At 48.8% G+C, this 19,640-nt stretch overlaps 1 protein-coding gene across 1 annotated transcript in view; it reads right to left on the bottom strand.

Annotated features, from left to right (window-relative positions):
• Nucleotides 1-1,406: 1,406 nt before the first annotated feature.
• Nucleotides 1,407-19,640, bottom strand: part of LOC126022064 (synapsin-3-like) — a 51,618-nt gene continuing 33,384 nt past the window's right edge. The window contains exons 2-8 of the mRNA XM_049782929.1: nt 17,748-17,890; nt 13,393-13,467; nt 11,879-11,981; nt 8,839-8,973; nt 7,789-7,852; nt 2,356-2,646; nt 1,407-1,447 (exon numbers count right to left, since the gene is read on the bottom strand). Coding sequence (XP_049638886.1) covers nt 1,407-1,447; nt 2,356-2,646; nt 7,789-7,852; nt 8,839-8,973; nt 11,879-11,981; nt 13,393-13,467; nt 17,748-17,890 — 852 coding nt within the window. The remainder of the gene's footprint in view (nt 1,448-2,355; nt 2,647-7,788; nt 7,853-8,838; nt 8,974-11,878; nt 11,982-13,392; nt 13,468-17,747; nt 17,891-19,640) is intronic.

The following is a 19,640-nucleotide window of genomic DNA, read 5'->3' as shown; positions in this document are numbered from 1 at the left end:
AAAACAGACCCAGTGGTGGGTGAGAAAGCTGGGGAGATGGCTCAGCAAGTGGGAGAACAGGTGTGCCTGGTGGAGGCCCAGGTTCCAGTCCCAGTACCACAGGGTTTATTGAGCACCTCCAGGCATGACCCCCCAGCACAGTGCTGGTTATAACCTCCAAAATCAAACAACAGACCCAGTAAGAGAACTCTGAACCGAAGTAGGCAATGGGATGAAGGGGTGAACATTAGTCACTGTGTATGTATGTTTGCCAAATCTGATTTCTTGCTTTTCTCTACAAATTGCTAGAGTGAGACTGTTACACATTAGGCAGTAGCAGCGGTAGGAAAGAAAACAAAAACAGTTCTATGGGTTTATAAACTCTGATCCATTTCCTACCCTCAACTTCCTCCGCAGAGGATGAGTGGGGTGTCTTGGCCCCAAAGCCCATCACCTGCTGCATGTACCCCTGGAAAGTATTTCTGCTGCTCCTGGTGGGGCCTGCTCTGTTGAAGCACAGAAAATGAGCAAAAGGGGTGGGTAAGTGTGTAGCCCATAATAACGGGCAGTTTATCCCATTGATGCTGTGGACCCAATGGAGCTATGAGATGGAGTCAGAATGGCGGGTTTGGGGAGGCTGGATTTTTTTTGGAGGTTGACTCAAACTAGGGTGTCCTTGGTTCACCCTTCACCTCACACAAGGGCTGTTTGACTTACTTGCCACTGAGTCTTCTTGTGTTGGCCAAACACTAGAGCTTATTGCGGCCTGTTATGGCTGAGGTCCGAAGGCAGAGGCAGCGTTTGATGGAGGTGGAGCCAGGCCAGAGGGGCCTTCGCCCAAAGGGAAGCAAAACACCGACAAGAAACATGAACACGAGCCACACACAGACACGTCACTGAGTTATCTGGGGTAGGGGAACAGGCAGTTGGGGGGCAGTGGGGGTAGGGTGAGGGAGTGATGCCAATGTTCAAGGCCTACCACATGGGCAGCCCAGCGCGAACAGGGCGCACACGTCCTGGAGGAGGGTTGCTGAAGGTCTTCTCAGGCCCTCCAACTCGGCCGGCCAGCTCAGAATCAAAGCTGAGAAGAAAGATGAGGCAGGAGGGGGAAAGGGCCGGGGCCCCCCATTCCTAGCCTGACCACTTAGTCCGAGAAGAGGCTGGCGAAGGACTTCCTCAGGTTGCGGATGGTTTCGGCCTTGGCTTCGTCTTCACTCGCGGTTCCACGCTGGGTGGTGTCGGAGGTGCTGAGACTATTGGTCAGGGACTGGGATTTGCTGAAATGAAAGGCAAAATTGGGGGAGCAAGATGGGGACGAGGAGACCGGCTCTCCCAAGAAAGCTGTACACCTGGGGACACGTGGGGGTTAGCTAGAAGCCAGCAGGGACTCCCTGATCATCACCCGGGTGAGAGGCAGAAGATAGACGTCATGAGGCATTGCTCATCCTCCAGTGGATGCTGGGGTCCTCTTTTAGGTAGGGAAAAATGGGGTTCACAGCATGTGTGGGGTGAGAGAGCACCCAACCTACTCATTTTCCATCGAGCCAGGCTGCCTAGGCATTTCTTTTGTTTTGGGGCTACACTAGGTGATGTCCAGGGGTTACTCCTGGCTCTGCACTCAGGGATCACTCCTAGAGGGTTTGGGGATCATATAGGGTGCCGGGGATGGCACCTAATTGGGACACATGCAAGATAAACAGCCTATCTGCTGGTTATCATTCTGGCTACCCAATTTTTTTTTTTTTTTTTTTTTTTTGTATTTTTGGGTCACACCCAGTGGCACTCGGGTTACTCCTGGCTCTGGGCTCAGAAATCGCTCCTAGCATGTGGGGTTGGGGGAGGGCGACCATAAGGAATGCTAGGATTCGAACCACTGTCTGTCTTGGATTGGCTGCGTGCAAGACAAATGGCCTACGTCTGTGCTATCTCTCCGGCCAATTTTTTTTAATGGCAAACTTTATTTTATTATATGTAAATTAACATTTTTTTTAAATTCCAAAAAGAAAGGTTTTTTAATATAAAATGTTTCTTTATATGGGTATTTAATATACATATTTCTTTTTTTTTTTACTTCTTTTTAAAAAACAAAAACAAATAGGTAAGATGCTTGGCGTCTAAAATCAAGAGTCTGGGGGACTTTGTGTGAACCCCTGACCGAGAATCAATGCAGCTGGCCCACAACCCTCAAGGTTCACAAAGCAACAGGACAAGTCCCGCCTAACACACATCCACAAACTTTTTCCTGCTGCCCACAACCCCCAGGTGCACACAACCATGCCACATGTGCTCCCGTCCAGCCCATACTATTGTGTGTTCATGCAGCCACGTCCACACCCAGTTCCCCCCAATACCCTTTCCAATTTCCAAAGCACTCACTTGAGATGGGGATGAGGGTGGCGTCGAATCTCCTGGTCTCCTCTCCCTGTTGGGAGGTGCTGCGGCCCTGTATGGCTGGCCGGGGCTGGTTGGGAAGGACGGTGCCTGGCTTGGAGGCCTGGTTTGCGGAGCTGCCACTGGATGCCCGGGACAGCTGGGGGGATCCGGGGGATCGCTGCTGTGGAGATCCCGACGAGGGGCTCAGGGGCTGCTGGCCTTGAGGTGAGAGCCTCTGTTGAGAGGGGCTTCCAGATCTTGGGGGTTGCGGAGACTGAGCTTGGCGAGGACCCCCTACAAGGCGAGACAATGATTCCATTCAAATGCTCCTGACAGTACTGGAAAGGACCCACAAATATCCCTTCGAGGATGTTCATTACAGTGTTGTTTTATATTAGTGAAAAAGTGTGCAACAAGGTCTAGTCAGCAGGGAACTTACTTGGAGTCTGGAGATACATTTAGGAAATGGAATTTGCTTTGCGTACCAAGTGTGATGCCAAGAAAGACCAGAACTATTGTGAATCACAGAGGCTAAAAACATACTATGAGACACCAGACATGCATGCTTCGGCTCACTGTTGTCCACACTGAAGATGCATCACTATTGCCACAATGGAAAGAATGATACTGGTGCTGGGAAGTGGTACAATAGTAGGTACTCAGTCTGGGGTGTGTAGTGTCAACAGTAGCACAACCTCTGCCCCTTGTGTTGAACTTCTGGCCAGCTTGACTGACATTGCTGATGGTACTCATGGCTCCCCCAAGAGAAAAGAATGATTCTGTATGTGGGAGTTGCTCTCTCAGCATTATTCAGAACTTTCAAAGTCCTAGAGCGCTTGAGCTAGCATAGTGGACACAGCACCTTCTCCTTCCCACAGAGAAGACTTGAGCTTGGAGCAATTCTCCTGGCTTGTCACAGTGCACCTCTGGGACCTTGCATCTCTCTGTTACAGCACAGAGCATGGAGGGCTATTCTGGTTGCACAGAGGCCTTTTCTGTGAGCCACCCTGAAAGACTCAGAGTGGATTCCTAGATCTCGGGAGGAAGGAGTGGCTTCCCCTCGGTTCCATTGTTGGGCATTTTGCCAGGGAAGACTGGCTACTGCTGGGATGGGTGGGCACCTGGGAAAGTGGGAGAGTGAGACAAGTGGGCTCCTGGGAGAATGGTGGTCCACTGTGCCTCTTCTCACTAGGCTGGATGGAGAGTTAGGTACCTAGGGCACATCTAGGACTGAGTTCAGTGCTGGAACCATCTCTGTAGCTCACTCACTATATAGCTTCATTGGCCACATCTGCATTCCACGTGTCTTTCCTGAGCACCCCTAGTGTCTGTCACAAGAACTCTGAGCATTTTCCTCATCATCCGCATTTTGACAAGGACCCTGAGTCCCACAGAGGCTGTGCTCCCTCTGAAGGAGAGGTGGAACCCTGACTCCATCTCCAGCTTTGTCTGTGCACCTATCTTTGAAGCTGCTTCCACCTTGCTCGGAGATCTCAGCCAGGAGCCAGGCCTATGCTTGTCCTGGATCAGGAAGCAGCTTGGCTGAACAGTTGTGGGAGGACAGAACTGATGTTTGGAGAACCTAACATATCTCACCTGGCTGTGACCTTGCCATAGACTTGCTGAATGACCATGAGAAGGGCCTTGTTTTATTGGATTCTTGAGCCCTTGGGCCACTGGCGCTAGAAAGGAGGAAGGCACTTGTCTTGCACCCACATGATCACAATGGCCTCTCCTGGTTTGAACACCCTCCTCCCTCCCACATTGCTGTTGGCCCCCTGAGCACCACCAGGGGTCACTACTGAGCACCGCTAGGTGTAGTCCCAAAACCAAAAGGAAAAACATCACTGGACCAGGGATGTAGCTCAAAGGTAGAATACCTGCCTTGCAGTATGAGGCTCTTGGTTTCATGCTGGGCATCATCAAAACAAAATGAGTTCATTTTCTATAGATTGTGATTTATACTGATGCAATTGTGAAACTTACATAATGTAATGCAAAGTTATTTTCATAAAAGTATATAAAAAAACTAACAAATGAAACCAACAGGCTGGAGATACCTCAAAGAATACTTCTAGAAGCTTCTGTCCCATCAAAAGAAGCTGAAAATTTCAGCATGTATGTCAAAGCTCTTGATGTTTATTTTTCTCTCTCTTTGTTAACTTAAAAAATAGACTTTTGGTTTACAACATTGCAGAATTTCAGGGCTGTAGTCTCATATTTCTATTTTTAGGGGATTCACCACATCCACCACCAAATTTCTTCTGATTTTTAAACATTGGTTTATTTCTCACTGCTGGTCATAGAGAACATGTGTTTTCTACTTTTTTTTTTTTTTGCGATGTAGAACCAAAAAGTTGGTTTATTAAAAAATACCGGTATCAAGAAATGAAGTAATATTCTGGAAAATCTTTCAGGTTGTTTTCTACTTATAAGTCATTCCCTAAGACCCCTCCCCACCTTTGAAGACAATATCTTAGAAATTGGGACACTAACTCATTCATTTATTATTACTTGAGTTCCGTTCATATAAGTGGAATTTGTACAGAGACTCTTGTTATTTTTTATCTTTTATTTGCAAAGTAACCCACTTAGTATTTTTTGTTTAAATTTAAGGGCATGAAAAAAGCAAAAATGTTCACTTACATATAAGAAACATTAAAATACATTTCCAGAAATTCAGGGTGGGTGCTAAGAAACAGTGCGGCTCATTAGAGGAAAACTTGATTTTCACTATGTTGGAAAAGCACACTGAACTAGAAAGTGTGATCATCTTATTTTGGAAAGTCAATGACAACATTGTTTCCTAATTAGCCTTGTTGTTTCTAATCTGCATGTTAATTCAGTGAGCATTTTCTTTAACAATCTTAATTGGCTTAAAATGGATTGTTTTTAGCCTCCTCAAAGTGTGTTTAGCCTCCTGTCCCTTAAAATAATCTCTTTTTATCGAGCACATCTTGCTCTGGGCAGGAGAGGAAGCCAGCACACAGCGGCTCTCTTGTTTGAAAAGTGTTCTTTCTGTTCAACTGTGTATTAAAGAGTAAGTTGGGGCAGAGTGGGCAAGGCATGGGGGAGGGCAGAGGCTCTGCTAGGAGCCTGGCAGGGGGATGAATAAGTCATTTTGAGCAAATATAATTAGAGAATTATTGCGAGGCAGGAGGGCTAGCCTGCATTAGGAACACCACATATGTTATAATGGTTAATAAGACACAGTTATTAATAGTAAGAGCCATGGGATAGCTATTAATAACAATTATTGATGTTAAAAATAGGGGTCTCCCCAACAGTGATGTTGAGGGGGAGATTCAGTGTCAGAGATTCACCATAGGGCCTTGAGCCTGCACACACTCCACTCCTTTGCACTATCTTCCGACCCCTTACCAGTAAAATATTAGCAGTAGGAGCTAAGGCTTAGTAAGAGAACTTCTGTGAAGGTTACTTTGCAAATTATGTCATCTGTATCATTTCATGAAGAGCTCCCCAGTGTTACATATGAAAGCATTTCCATTGGATTATTTCTGCCTGTTGTCACACCTTTACCTTCCAAGTGGGGGCGCTGTTGAGAGCCTAATAAATAGTCTGGGAGTGAGGTGCTAGGGGTCTTTTGGTAGAGTTTACTAGCTGGCTCCAGGTGTTTTTTGGAGCTGGTAGTAAACTTACAAAGGACTCTTCACCCAACTCTCTTACCCCTTTACCCTCCTGTCTGTGTGGATTATTTGCTGCGGATAAATATTGCCAAGATCTCCCCCCCAAAAGAAGATAAGAAAATGGGAATCAATTTCTCATTCTGGGAACTCTTTGAAGGATACACCAATAACCAACCAATCAAGGTGTAAATGGAACCCAACACCCAGAACCCATCCTTCCCCTTACATCATAGGGGAAATTGAGGCCTGGGATGGCTAATGTAGAGCTTTGGACTCACACAGGCAGATCTATGGGGAGAAGCTTTATGGAACCCTTTGCAGAGAAGATAGGCATAGAGTAGGATGAGGAGGCACAGGCTTGAAGTTCTGAGGAAGAGGAAGCCATCCAGGGATTCTGCATCATGGGACGGGTCATGGGAAGGTTGACCACTGGCTTCCTCAAGGATTTAAGGCAGACTGTGGGAATGGAGGTTGTGGGTCTGGCTTCTTGAGGAGAAGCTTTGGTTCTCCGGACTGGCCTTGGGCCAGTTGAAGGCTTGGCAGGCTGTGGTGGTGGTGGTGATGTTCTGGGTCTTGCGTGTCCAACAACTGGGGTTCCATGTGATGGCCTCTCTCATCATCTTTCGGTTTTTGTTTCTTTTTCTGGGTCACACCTGGTGGTTCTCAAGGGTTGCTCCCAATTTTTTGTTTTGTTTTGTTTTTGGGCCAAACCTGGTTCTGTCAGGACACACTCCTGACTCTGCACTCAGGGGTCACTCCTGGTGGATTTGGAAGACCATATGTGGTGCTGGGGATCAAACTGGGATGTCTTTGCAAGGCAAGTGCTCTACCCACTGTGGTATTACTTTGGTTCCAGTCCTTTGAGCTGTGTCCCCTTCATCATCTTTGTCATCAGGAGTTTCTCTATTTGTTGCAAAAGGATGATCATCTTTTAGGGGAGGATTTAAGATTCCCCACAGGGTAGAGATGATCTTCATATTGGTTTCCTTCTCACACCATCTGATTGACTTATACATCTATACTCAGGTGCCATTTCTAACAGCTAGAAATTGAAACGTTTGGGGACAGAAAGATAGTGCAGCAGATAAAGCCCAAGCCTTGCATGTGCTCAATTTAGGTTTGATCCCTGTCATCCCAGATAGTCTCCCAAACCCTGCCAAGAATAATTTCTGAGCATGGCCAGGAATAACCCCGAAGCATGGTGGGGTGTGACCCCAAAACTAAAAAATAGCAACAAGTTAAAAAAAAGGGGGGGGGAAGAAAATGGGATTTTATAGAAGTTCTGCAAGGCTGAGCTTATCTAACTGCCTTTCTTTTTTTTAAAGGAATTTCTGTGGGCAAAGCCTGACTATAAACAGTATAACAGGCCAATCCTGAGGTTTTATTTTTTGTTTTTGTTTTTGGGCCACACCTGGTGATGCTCAGGAGTTACTCCTGGCTATAAACTCAGAAATTGCTCCTGGCTTGGGGGACTATATGAGATGCCGGAGGATCGAACCTAGGTCCGCGTGCAAAAACAACATCTTACCGTTGCACTATGGCTCTGGTCCCTAATCCTGAAATCCTTCCTGAGCAGTAATCAGGGTGAAAAATGAGAAGAGCAAGGGGCAGGCAAGACTCCCTATAGCCCATGCAGCTGGGGCCTTCACAGCCTTCCCTCCACCTTCCTTATGGTGCCATGTGGTGCTTGGAACCCAAGCATTGGAGTCCACAGGCCAAGAATTAAACCAGATTTTCCAGTGTGTCCCAGACAGTCCACACATCTTTCCCAGAGGCTGGAGGGTCCTACCTTGTGTGGGTGGGCGAGGCTGGTGCTGCCCAAGCGGGGACTTTGCTGGTTTATTCTGTGGAGCCTAGAGTGGAAGAAGAGAAGGGGACTGTTATCCTTCCAGGTTCTGTGTGGCTCTTTTAGTTTGTGAGATAGAACTAGCTCAAGTGCACAAATTTTTTTTGTTTTGTTTTGGGGTCACGTTGGGCTCACACAGGCAGTGGGGAGAAACCCCTGGGTACAGGACTTCTGGTGTCTGTTGCAGAGAAGAGATGCATAGAGTTGGATGAGGAGGTGCTGGCTTGAAGGTCTGAAGAAGAGGAAGCCATACTTAGAGCTCACTCCTGGCTCTGCACTTAGGGAACATTCCTGGTGGGACTTGGAGGACCATATGGGTGCCAGGGATCAAACCCAGGTCAGCTGCAAGTGCTCTACCTGCTGTAATATCACTCTGGACTCTCAAATGCACAAATCTTACAGGCAACAATTCTCCACTATTGTGGGCAACTGAGTCACAGCCACCAGGGATAGACCACACATAGAGAAAGCTGGTCAGCTCTGTACTCTAATCATTATCTTTCTTAAGTCTCTGCCACAGATTTAGGGTTTTCTGGGTGTGTGCATGCATGCATGTGTGTTTGTGTTTGTGTGTGTGTGCGTGCATGTTTCCAGACTGGGGGAGAGGGGTGAAAAAATTCTCTGGAGAGGGGTGTGGGGCTCAGTGGTGAGGACAGGGCATGTGGGAGCCTATGAAGTGGTGTGTGTGTGTGTGGGAGGGAAATGAAGACACAATAGCCTATTGATGGACACCCAGGGAAACCACAAAAGGCGTGTGTGTCCCAGGGCTTGGGGTGTGTATGAGTATACCCCATGCTCCAGGATGAAGGACACAGGCCGCTGCCCAGCTGCCTCCCCTAAACCTCTCCCCAGGCCCAGCCTTATACACCCGCTATTTCTTTCTTTCCAAGGCGACTCCTTCCTGGAGCAGCTTCCTTTGGCGCAAGGGCTCCTTACTCCCAGACAGACCCATGTTTTTTCATGGCCCCCAAATCTCTGCTTCCCAGGACTTACCCAAGGCCTTAGGGGTGAGGGCATGGTGCCCCCTGGCACCAGGACTTGGCCCATTCTGGAAACAACGAGATCGGCTATCAGCTGTCTGTCCTCCTCCACGTGCTCACCAATCAGGGGCATCGAGCTGTCCATCACCTGCGGGGGCCAGGACAGAAGAAGCCTGAGGGACACCCACCGCCCTCAGAGTTGAGCTTCTGAATAGTGCTAATGGAACAAAGTGACCGCTAGATGGCGCTGCTCGCCATCAAACCTGGACCAGGACATGGAGGTCCCTGCAGCGAGTATGCAGCCAGTTCCAGGATCAAGTTCAATCCTTCCAAATTCTCGCGGCTCCAATCCTGGGACCCATCGAAGCCCCGGAGACTATGACCTTTCCAGAGCGTTTCTTTAGGGATCTGTTCTCTGTGCATCCTTTCCTACTTTGGTCCCTCCTAGGTTTGAGGTTATTCAGAACTTGCCCCCACCCACCCCCCACCCCCAGTCAAGGTTTTCCATTAAAACCAGAAATACTGAAGGTGGGGAACTTAGCTGTGAATAAAAGAAACTAAAAAGGAAAAAAAGAAAAAGAAATAGAAAAGAAAGAAAAGGGGCCAGAGTGATATTACAGCACAGCAGGTAGGGCTTTTCATGCAACCAACCAGAGTTCAATCCTTGGCATCTCATATGAACCCACCAGGAATGATTCCTCAGTGCAGAGCCAGGAGTAAGCCCTGAGCACTTCTGGGTGTGGCCCAAAAGAAAAAAATAGTGAAAAGATAAAACAGACAGGAACAGGGTTGGTTGACACATGGTTGACAGAGAGGGTGGGGAAAGCAGTACTGCAAGGCTCCCAGATAGACCCTTGGAGCACTCCCAATCTGTCTACAGGCTGTGGTGTAGACAGAGCCTGGATGAGTGAGAAATGGACTGAACTGGGATATCTGTATTGCCTCAGGTGGTGAAGCTAGGCCCAGCTATCAGAAGATATGCCCAATATCCCACAGGCCCCCCTGGGAGCTGGTCTTGGGGTCTGGCAGCTGGGATGTTGGGGGCCCTCCTTCCCTACTCCCAGCTGTCCTTAACCCACCACATCCTCTTGGCTCCTCTTTCCTCAAGCCCACCTAGTCCTGTCAGAGAGGGTCTCTACACCCCTGCACCCCTGTCTTCCCAGTTCTCAGCTATGCCTCTGAGTCTCCCCAAGGAGTCTGGGAGCCCAAGACCAGGGACCAGGCCCAGAGTCTGTCAGGTACACATGCCCTTTTTGGCTGCTTGGAGTCTGGGAAGCATGATAGCCATTGGCAGGATACATGCAAGGCTGCTTCCCTGTGTAGTTTAGGCCCAGGTGGGCTAGCCATAATCTGGCACAGCAGGAGTGTTAGGTTGTATTTTCTCCTAAAGGTGAGGGGATGTGGCAGGAAGGTCAAGGCCACATTGCTGGTAGGCACTGACTTTTTCTTCAGTACCAACCACGAACCAACTTTGTGTGGAAGACAGTGGATTGTGGGGGCCAGATGGCATGGACATCTTCCTCTAGGTCTGTGTGCCCCATTCCTCAGCTGAAGCTGGGGTCTCCTTGGCAGCTGGGGAAACACTTCTGGCTGGCACTTTGTGGGGATTCTGAGTTGAAAGAGCCAACCATGGTTTAGGAGGCAGCAAACACAAAGTCTTGGGATCTGTGTTCAGAGGGAACTATGAGGGGGTTCAACTCTGCACTGTCTGAAAGAAATGAAGATTGGGAATCCCATAGGCCAGCACAACCCCTATTTCCTTCACGGTAGGTGGTGGGAAACATCCCCCACCCCCGAGCTGTCAAGGTCAAGGGCTGGAGGAAGTAGACATGTGGGTTCTCAGGAACTGTTTTTTTCCAGGGAGTGGAGTGTCTTCTGGACAGGCCTGGGTACATTCCAGCCCTAGTCCTGAGGACTCACTGTTCAATCCCCCCACAATGACCCACAAAACGTCATGTTCTCCCGACATGGCCCACAGACAGTGCTTGGGGATCTTGTGCCTCTTCTCTCCACCCCCGGGAACAGCACTTGGTTTATTCTGGTAACCAGCTCCTTCTCCCTTGACCCCCTTCAAACCCCAAAGCCAGGGAAACAAGGGGGCGAAGTCTCCGAGGAACAAAGGCAGCTGACAAGCACCGCTCCTTTCCCGGGACCTCTGACAGGCTGTTTCCTTCAAGTCCAAATCCACTAATTTCTCAGTTTTGTTTTGTTTTTATGTGAAAGGCCTTTCATCCCAGCCCCTGAATGTCTGGGCCTTGAGAAGGGGTGCGCTAGGAAGCTGGGAAAGAGGGAGAAGGGGGTGATATGATGAGGGAGGAGATGAGTGATTTGATGGGGTAGAGGAAGGAATGGTCTGATGGGGGAAGGGAAGGGTCTTCTGATGGAGAGGGAGGCAGAATCCTTCACTGGTGACTTGCTCATATCTCTGGGAAGAAACTGTGGGATGGGGAATTGCAGTTGTGAAGATAAATGGGTGCTGTTTGTGTGGGAACAAGAGAGAGACTGGGTGGGGTTTGTGTGTTCAGATACCAGGGACCCCCGTGTTGGCTGGCCTTATGGCAGGGGGACTGGAGAACGGCCCTAGGACCTGTAGTGCCCTTAACCCACAGATTCTTCTTCTCCTCGCATCTTCCCCAAATCACTCCCTGCCCACTCCTCTACCAGCCTGTGCCCCCACACTGCCCTGTTCACTGCAGCCACCCAGCTCTGCAGGCCACTACTGGAGCCCTGGCCCATACATGGATCTACATACAGGTACACACATGCCATGCACACACATGTCCATCGAGCCCTAGGCAGAGTGAGCTCTTGTCCCCCTCTTTGTTCCAGTCCAAACACGTTGTTACTCCTTGCTCTGATATTCAGGTATTTGTGAGTCCCACTCAGAATTCCTGGAAGGGGGTTAGAAGACACTAGGGGAGGGTGAGGAGGTATTCAGGAAGGTTCTAGAAGCTGTTCCCTGAGGCCTGCATCAAGGTGCCAGGCCCCATGAACCATGCTAAACCTTCCCCTTGGATACCTACAAAGGGCCCACCCACCATGCCATGCCTCACCTCGATGATATAATCTCGGCCCGCCTTGCTGTGCACAGCCTTGACAGCACAGATGTCCAGGCCGCCAAACATCTCTGAGCAGCTGTCCACCCACAGCCGGTACCTGTGGGGACAGTGTCAATGAGCTGAGGGCAGGGGGAAGGAGAGGGAGTGTTTAGGCTGGAGAGCAACACTGGAGCCCTACAGAGAGGGAAAAAGACTGTGGTGGTGGGGGGGGCAGTTAGGAGGGAGACAGGCAGTGGTACTGATGGGGTGGGGGACAGATAGGGGAGACACAGCTTCAGTAGGGAGGTAGGGAGAGAGCAGGAGGGGATCTGAGCGCCAGCCCTTGCCAGGCTGTGAGGAGCTTGTCTGGAGACCCCTCCTTGTCCTTTTTCCTGGGAAAGCTTCTTGACTCCAGTAGCCCCTCCCGGACACCCCCTCCCCAGGCGTGAGTGAGCCCAGCAGACAAAGGGCCATTCTCTGAGTGGGTGGAAGCAATGAGGGGCAGGGCTGAGCCCCTGCAGCTGGTGGCTCTTGTTCTCTCTCCAACTAGTTTGCTTTGGGGGCACAGAGAGCTCAGCAGAGGCCTCAGATCAGCAACAAAGCAACTAGCCCATTGTCTCCACTGCCCCCCCCCATCCCAGCTTTGCACAGGGCTCTGACTGTGCTGGGTTTGGGTGTCAGGGGTTTCACTAGGGCCGCCCTGAGATCTGGGTCTCCACTTTTAGGAGCCTTCTCTAAGTCCTACCGAGGCTCAGAGAGGGGGCATGACTTTGGCCAGGCCATAGGGCAAGGCAGGAATAGTGCTGAGGCCACCCACATTTTCTGTTTCCTCCTCCTCTGCTTCATTCCAGATAGTCAGGATAACATGAGGGCAAAAGAGAACTCACCCAACTCAGCTCCCCGTGTGTGCCAGGTGTGTGTGTGTGTGTGTGTGTGTGTGTGTGAGAGAGAGAGAGAGAGAGAGAGAGAGAGAGAGAGAGAGAGAGAGAGAGAGAGAGAGAGAGAGAGAGAGAGAGACCCACCAAGATCTTCAGGAGGGGCAAATGCATCTTCCCAAGGACAATGTGTCACATCTGCTCTCTAAACCCAGACCTTGCCCAGGTGCCATCTACAGGCATCTGTGCCCCGCTGCTGTGTTACTGTTCCAGCCCTGAGACTTACATCTTATCTGGGACTGAACTCCTGGAGTTCTTGTGCTTGCATCCATTGAATTTCTCCCTTTAGCCTAAGCCAATGTGATGTGTGCTCAGACACTCACAATTGCTCTTTTGGTGGAGCTATGGGCCACATGCAGGGGTCCTCAGGGATGGGGCTAGATCAAGTGACACATATTCAGTTCTTTCAGGGATCAGCTCTGTGAGTCAGGACTGTCACTTTCCATCTTAGAACTTTCTGGTCTGTGAAATGAATTGGGTTTCATGGAGGGCACAAGCTGGAGGAGAGATGGTTGATGGTTTACACAATCCTGTGCTCTCCGTCTCCTTCTCCCACCAAATACTGCCTCTCACGTGTACTCTTCTCTCTCTTACCTCTCAGTCATGGCCACCTGCTCCAGCATGGCAGAGCCTGTGTTGGCCTTCCAGTTTCCAGAAATTGAGGTTCTCCTGTAGTAAAATAAATGGCACAGGGCAGACATTGGAGGTCCCTATCACCACTCTGCGTTCCTCTTTGGCTCTTGTTGCTAGAAAGTTCTGGTTTAGATAGGTGGCAGCTAGTACAGTGTGCCCTTTTAGGGTGTCCTGTCTTTAGCCTTATCATCCTTACATTTTTTTATGCCCAAACCCAATTTGTTTATTGGCTCCTCTTCATCTTTTTCTAAGTGACCGCTGAAAAGAAAACATTACAGTAAAAATAAAATGTTCCCATCTCATAAGATAAAACTGTTATCTATCTTCCCTATCTCCCCCCAAATAAAACCCAAACCCACTAAAAAACTCGATCTCCTGGTTTTGAAAAGGACAATCAGGGTAGTAGGATGCTAATGCATTCAGAATGTTTTGAGAACTGAATGGAAGGAAGAGGGTCTATACAATCACATGATTTCTTTTCTCAGGGGCTAGCAGGCAAGCCTCAAGTCTGGTGTTTCTCTGGTCTCCCTGTTTGAGCTCCCCACATGCACTTTTCTTTGGTGGTGCCTTCACTCATGGTCCTCTCTTGGCCCCTTCTGATCTTTGCCACCATCTTTGCCACACTGAGTCCTCCATGTCTAGTCAGTTTCATGGCATGTGACACCTGACAGCCTCCCCCTACCCTGAAAAAACAGCCCCCTTTCTAGCAGCCCATCTGCTGCTAAGCATTCAGGCTGCCTGGAGGGTCCCCATCACCTGAGGGAAGGGGAACACTGAGTACTTGATATGTAGTACTTGATATGCCATAGGAACTCAGTAGCTACCTTCTAGGTAAGGGACTGACTAGTAAGAGAAAGATATAGACAAACTCCGTGGACATGTTAGCAACACACAAGCAGACTCTGTAGAGTGACTGAGGGGAGTTTTCTGTGATCAAAGCTGAAGAGTGAACTGGGGCTAGGAGCTGCTGCCATAGGGTCTCTCAAAAAGGGGGCCTTTTATTTATCTTAGAATGGAGCTGAGACATGGAAAAGAGACGAAAGTCAGCAGGCTCTGTAGCCACTGTGGGTACAGAGACATTGATAAACTTCATGTCAGTTCAGTTCAGCTCCATTAAATCTGGATAACTCAATTTAGTCTGATAGACTTGGGGGCATTTTATGTGGTAGACATAGATATGAGTTTCTGGATTCAGTGGTGATCCCCTTCTTTCCTTTCATTTTCTTTCTCTTGTTGGGCAATGCCAGATCAAGGGACTGTCAGGGGCCCCTCAGTACATATGGTGGTCTGGAGGTCTGAACTTGCACAGCCCAGATAGGTGTTTTAAACCACTGTGTCATATTCTGGGTTCCTTTCTCTTTCCCTCAACAGCACAGCCCATAGGACAATGTGCAAGTCTCAGTGCACAGCATCCAGCCATGGGAGGAGAAATTGAAGCAGAGGTTCAGGGAAATGGATTTGGAAACAACGTCACTTCACATGGCTCTGGCAGGTGATTTTTGAGACTATAAGGGAGGTTGAGTGGGGTTGAACTGCCCTGACTCCTAAAAATCTAAGGTTGAATATTGACACCAACATTTTTTAGCTAGAAAACTTCTCACTGGGCTACCATGGACTACATCCCTGAGTTTTTCTTTGCTCCTGTGTAAGATGGGAATAAACATAGTCTAGTGCTTATAGGTACTTTGTGGGTCAGAGGAAACCATTCCATATATAGTCTAGCATAATGGGTGTTACTATTATTTTGCCTCAAGGGTCAATAAAGCTTTCTTTCCCCACTGTCTGGAGCAATAAGAACATAGCTGCCTCTTTCTCCTTCCAAGAGATAGTGATGCTGAGACCTGACTTCTATCGGCATGTCAGTGAATGAAACATTGACCTCAAGACTTCAGGAATAGACAATTAATTTTTTGGATCTTATCAGAACCAGGTATCATTCATAACCATCTTTCCCACTTACTGGCTGCCATCATCAAACTACATTATCCCGGACACTTGAGCCTTGAACCAGGTCTTTATGGCAAAGACTGTTCTGGATTTAGGAAAGAAGCTGATTGACCAAATAGGAGACAGCTGTGGAGTGTAGGAGAAAATGTGGAGGGCATGAAAGAATCTTTTGACTTCTTGTGCCAATGCAGTGTGCTGAGTGGTAGTGGTAGTGAGGTCCTGAGTGAATAGAAGCTACTCTTGAGCTCTGGATGGTGCTTAACCAAGTGTGTCCCTGGGCCCATGAACCCCTATAGGTTTCTGTCCCTGTGACTCTACAGGGACAGAAGGTCTGAAGGTCTGGAGGTCTGAACTTGCACAGCCCAGACAGGTGTTTTAAACCACTGTGTCATCTTCTGGGTTCCTTTCTCTTTCCCTCAACAGCACAGCTCATAGGACAATGCACAAATCTCAGTGCACAGCATCCAGGCATGGGAGGAGAAATTGAAGCAGAGGTTCAGGGAAATGGATTTGGAAACAAAGTCCCCCGGGACAGAAAACTAAGGAAATGGTGATGGACTTGGAAGTTCAAATATTCCTTGTTGGGTGGCAAGTAAGAATGAGAAGTCTCCCATTAATCATGTACTACTTGATGGAATCTGAGACATTAATATGAACCCTACTTAACTTTGGATATGGGCAGATAAATATAGACATGATTGGGTAAGCAGGTTAAGATACACACACATTTCCTAGCTCTGTTGCTGAGAGGCCTTAGAAACGATGACAGCCTGGTAGCAACCAGCACAAAGGCCTGAGGTCAAGGCAGAGAGTGGTCTGAGAGGTGGGCGTGTGGTGCGAGTGGTTCGGGTAGAGAGGCAGGGCTCCACTGAGGCCTGCCACGAACCTTAGCCCTTGGATGTGGGCCAGCCCTGTGTCCAGGAAAGGCTGTAACCAGTGACAAATTGGAACTGTCAGGCCAGAGAGGCACCGCCTAAAGAATGCAGCAATGAGGTAATCCTGCAGGAAGGAATGTGGGACAAGGTGGTATCAATGTCAAAGTGGGGACTCTAACAGTGGGGAGTCCTGGCAAATGGCCTGGCAGCTGGTTGTGGAGGAAGAGTCTTAGGAATACGCTGGAATGCTCCTGATCTCACAGCAGGCCTGGAGAAGGTGAGTTAGTCACTCTGAGGACATGTGAGTCCTGGTGGAAGTATTCCTTGGGAGGTACTTGCTTCCTGTCCTAAGAATATTTCCTTAGAGGTCACCTGCTTGCAGCTTCTCCAGTAGCGGCTATCAAAGCCTAAAACAAATGACTCCCATGGACAGCAAACATCCAGATGGGACATCAGCAGTCCCAGATAATACGCATAGGAATGTGTGCTTCTGTGGACAAGAAATCTCTATTTATGGGTATCAGGGCCTGTTGCTTTGGCCTGTGGACTGTGGTTAAGTTGACCTTGACCCAAAGCACAAGTTCTTCCCCACAGAAGCACATGGAGGAATCTTCCATGGCCCAGTGTTTACCTCAAGTGCTTCAAACATGGTGCCATGCATACTCCCAGGCTCTCTGTGCTTGGCAGCTGGGCACTGGTAGGTTGGGTCATATGTCACTATCTCACATGGACTTCACAGCAAGAGTTCTCAGTGAAAGTTGTACAGGCTTGGGTGCAGAGATGGTCCTTCTATTTTGGATTGATCCACTTACCCCTGTGACCACAGCTGAGGCCTGACTCATTCTCTCTCCCCAGGGTGTCTGTGGTTGGACTCATTCCTTTTCCTTCAGTCATTCCTCGATCTCCACTGGGGAACAGTTCTGCTCATCTTGATTATAATATATAATTATAATAAGTATGTGACTAATGGTGGATGGACTCTAGGGCTTCTCAATTTGGAGGGAAGCCCCGGAAATGATTAGATTCAGTGTCCAAGAGCCGTGGACATTGGCTCTTTCTGATGGCTACTCACATTCTCTAGGCTACTTTACATCCATCCCAATCTTTCTGAAATGGATAGTTGAATGGCTTTGTTTGTTTTTTAAAGTTTGGGATTATCCATGATTTTTATTCACTCACTTAAAGGAAACCTCAGATGAGAATGCTTGCTACTGGGAAATCATCCTCAATGGTTTTCACCAATGACCTAGAACCTGTATATAAGAAAAGTTCCAGCAAACATGCAAGTGTCCCAAGCCCTCAATCAGATGATGGATTTTTGCCCTGGAACTAGCAAGGCAGAACATCAAACCTCAGGGGACTGAATGAGAGGAGGGGGATCTGATGCCAGCAGGGTCACTGCTCTGGAGTGGAGATAATGGGGGCTGGATGTACCACCTGACCTCTTTACTCCTATCTTCCTACCTTCCTCCCAGCCCTTGCCTGCCCACTCACATGTAGGCCTTGTAGTTGGATCCAATTTTCTGGATGCGGATGTCATACTTGGAGTCAATGAAGGCCTCGGTGGTGGCATAGGTCTTGGCCATGGCCACGATGCTGGTGATGTCCAGGAAGTCATGCTGATTTTCCACCTTGATCTGTGTGGGAGGAGCAGGGGGTGAGCAACACCAGCCAACATATACCAAGCCAAGGTCACCTAGACTCCATGAAGTGGTCTTGATATCGCCTGCCTCGCCCGGGACACAGGACACTCATCCTTTGCTCCAAACTACTGAAAAGAAGGGCTGTCTAGTGGGGCTGACAGGAGTCTGCAGAGCCTAGGTTCTGTGTGGAGTGGAGAAAATTTCATATGGGCATTCATGAGGTCCAGAGAGTCTAAGCTCTGCACCTTGGTCCCACCCTACGTGATTCCCAGGCACTTCTGAGTGCAGAACTAGGAGCAGCTCCTGAGCATTTGAGGGGTGATCTCTCATTTTAAGAGACATACCAAGACAGATGGGTGTTCACTGGAGAATTGCCAAGAAGGGCACAACAGGGAAGGAAATGAAGGAAATGGCTCTGACTGGCTGATGGGATAGCCCTAGGAGGGCCTGCAGGGCTCCATTAGGGGCTAAAGTTTTAGCTGAAGGCTTTGGAGGAGCCTCAAGAAAACCAGACAGGAGCCACTTTATGTCAGAGAAGGTGCCACAGCAGCTCTGAGGTGTCTAACAAGGTGTGACATGGTTCAGGGAAAAGTCAGGAAAGCACAGTATGTAGATGTGTAAATATGGTATGCCTGTGTGTGCTATGATGTACAGATTCTTATATGTCTGTATCTGGTATATGTAGCATGTGCTGTGTGGAACATGTATGTTTGTGTGTATATGAATATGTGCCATGTGTCTATGTGAGGGTATGTGTGTTTAGTGTATGTGGTATGTGGTATGTATATGTAGGAATGTGATATGCGTACTATGTTGTGGTGTATATTCATAAACAATATGCATGCACTCTCATGTGCTACATGTACTATGCACCATGTAGCATACGACATGCATGTGATATGTGTACGTGGTATATATGTGTAAGTTTGTACCTCAGTGAGCTGAGGTGGAAGGCAGTGGCCAGGTCAGATACTCACACAAGCTCCCTGAAATGAGGACAGGAATATGGCAGTGCAGGGTCAGGGCCAGGCCCCAGGAAAGCCTAGTTATGGCAATCTCAGCTGGATCCCAGGGGTCATGGCAGCTGCCCCCTTGGCCATCCCTTACCCACTGCACAGGGTTTGTACACTAGAGGAGTCCCTTGAGGGTTAATAGATGCTGGACAGCCCTGGGGGAAGGCCCTCCAGCCTACACAATCTCTACTAGCCCTTCTTGCCTCCCTTCAAGGTCTGACTTCTGACCTTGTCCCTCCATGATGATGCTCCCCCTTCCCCCAGTTCTATCCCAATTTGCAAAGCACCCTGGAGCTTTCCTAGGGGTGGGGGTGGGGCAAAAACAGTGGGATAGCAGGATTGCTGCAGCAGAGGCAGAAACCAAACGTCTCTCCTGGTTCAGGACCCAAAGCCCATCTGTGAGAGCCAGGAGTGCAACTCAGGACTCACCCTGGCCTTCTTTATGCTCTTTCTCCAGTTGTCTTTCCTCCCTTCTTCCCTCACCTACACCAATTCAGCACCGAACATTTTTCTCCCTGCAGGTATCAGCATAGCTTTCCTGCTTGCATGTGTGTGCATGTGTTTACATGCATGTCTGCGTGTGCATGATTGTGAGCACAAGCATGTGTGCACAAATGCATGCGTGTGATTGTGTGCATATGCAAACATGTGCCCTGAAAACTAGCAGCTGGTACAGGCAGATAGGATCCAGAGCTGATCTTCTCAGAGGCTGTCACCGTGGAGGTCCCCTT

The sequence above is a fragment of the Suncus etruscus genome, chromosome 11 (genome assembly GCF_024139225.1).
Source record: "Suncus etruscus isolate mSunEtr1 chromosome 11, mSunEtr1.pri.cur, whole genome shotgun sequence".
Lineage (NCBI taxonomy): Eukaryota > Metazoa > Chordata > Mammalia > Eulipotyphla > Soricidae > Suncus > Suncus etruscus.
The sequence above is the reverse complement of the archived record's forward strand: the minus strand, read 5'-3'. Positions and strand labels throughout refer to the sequence as shown.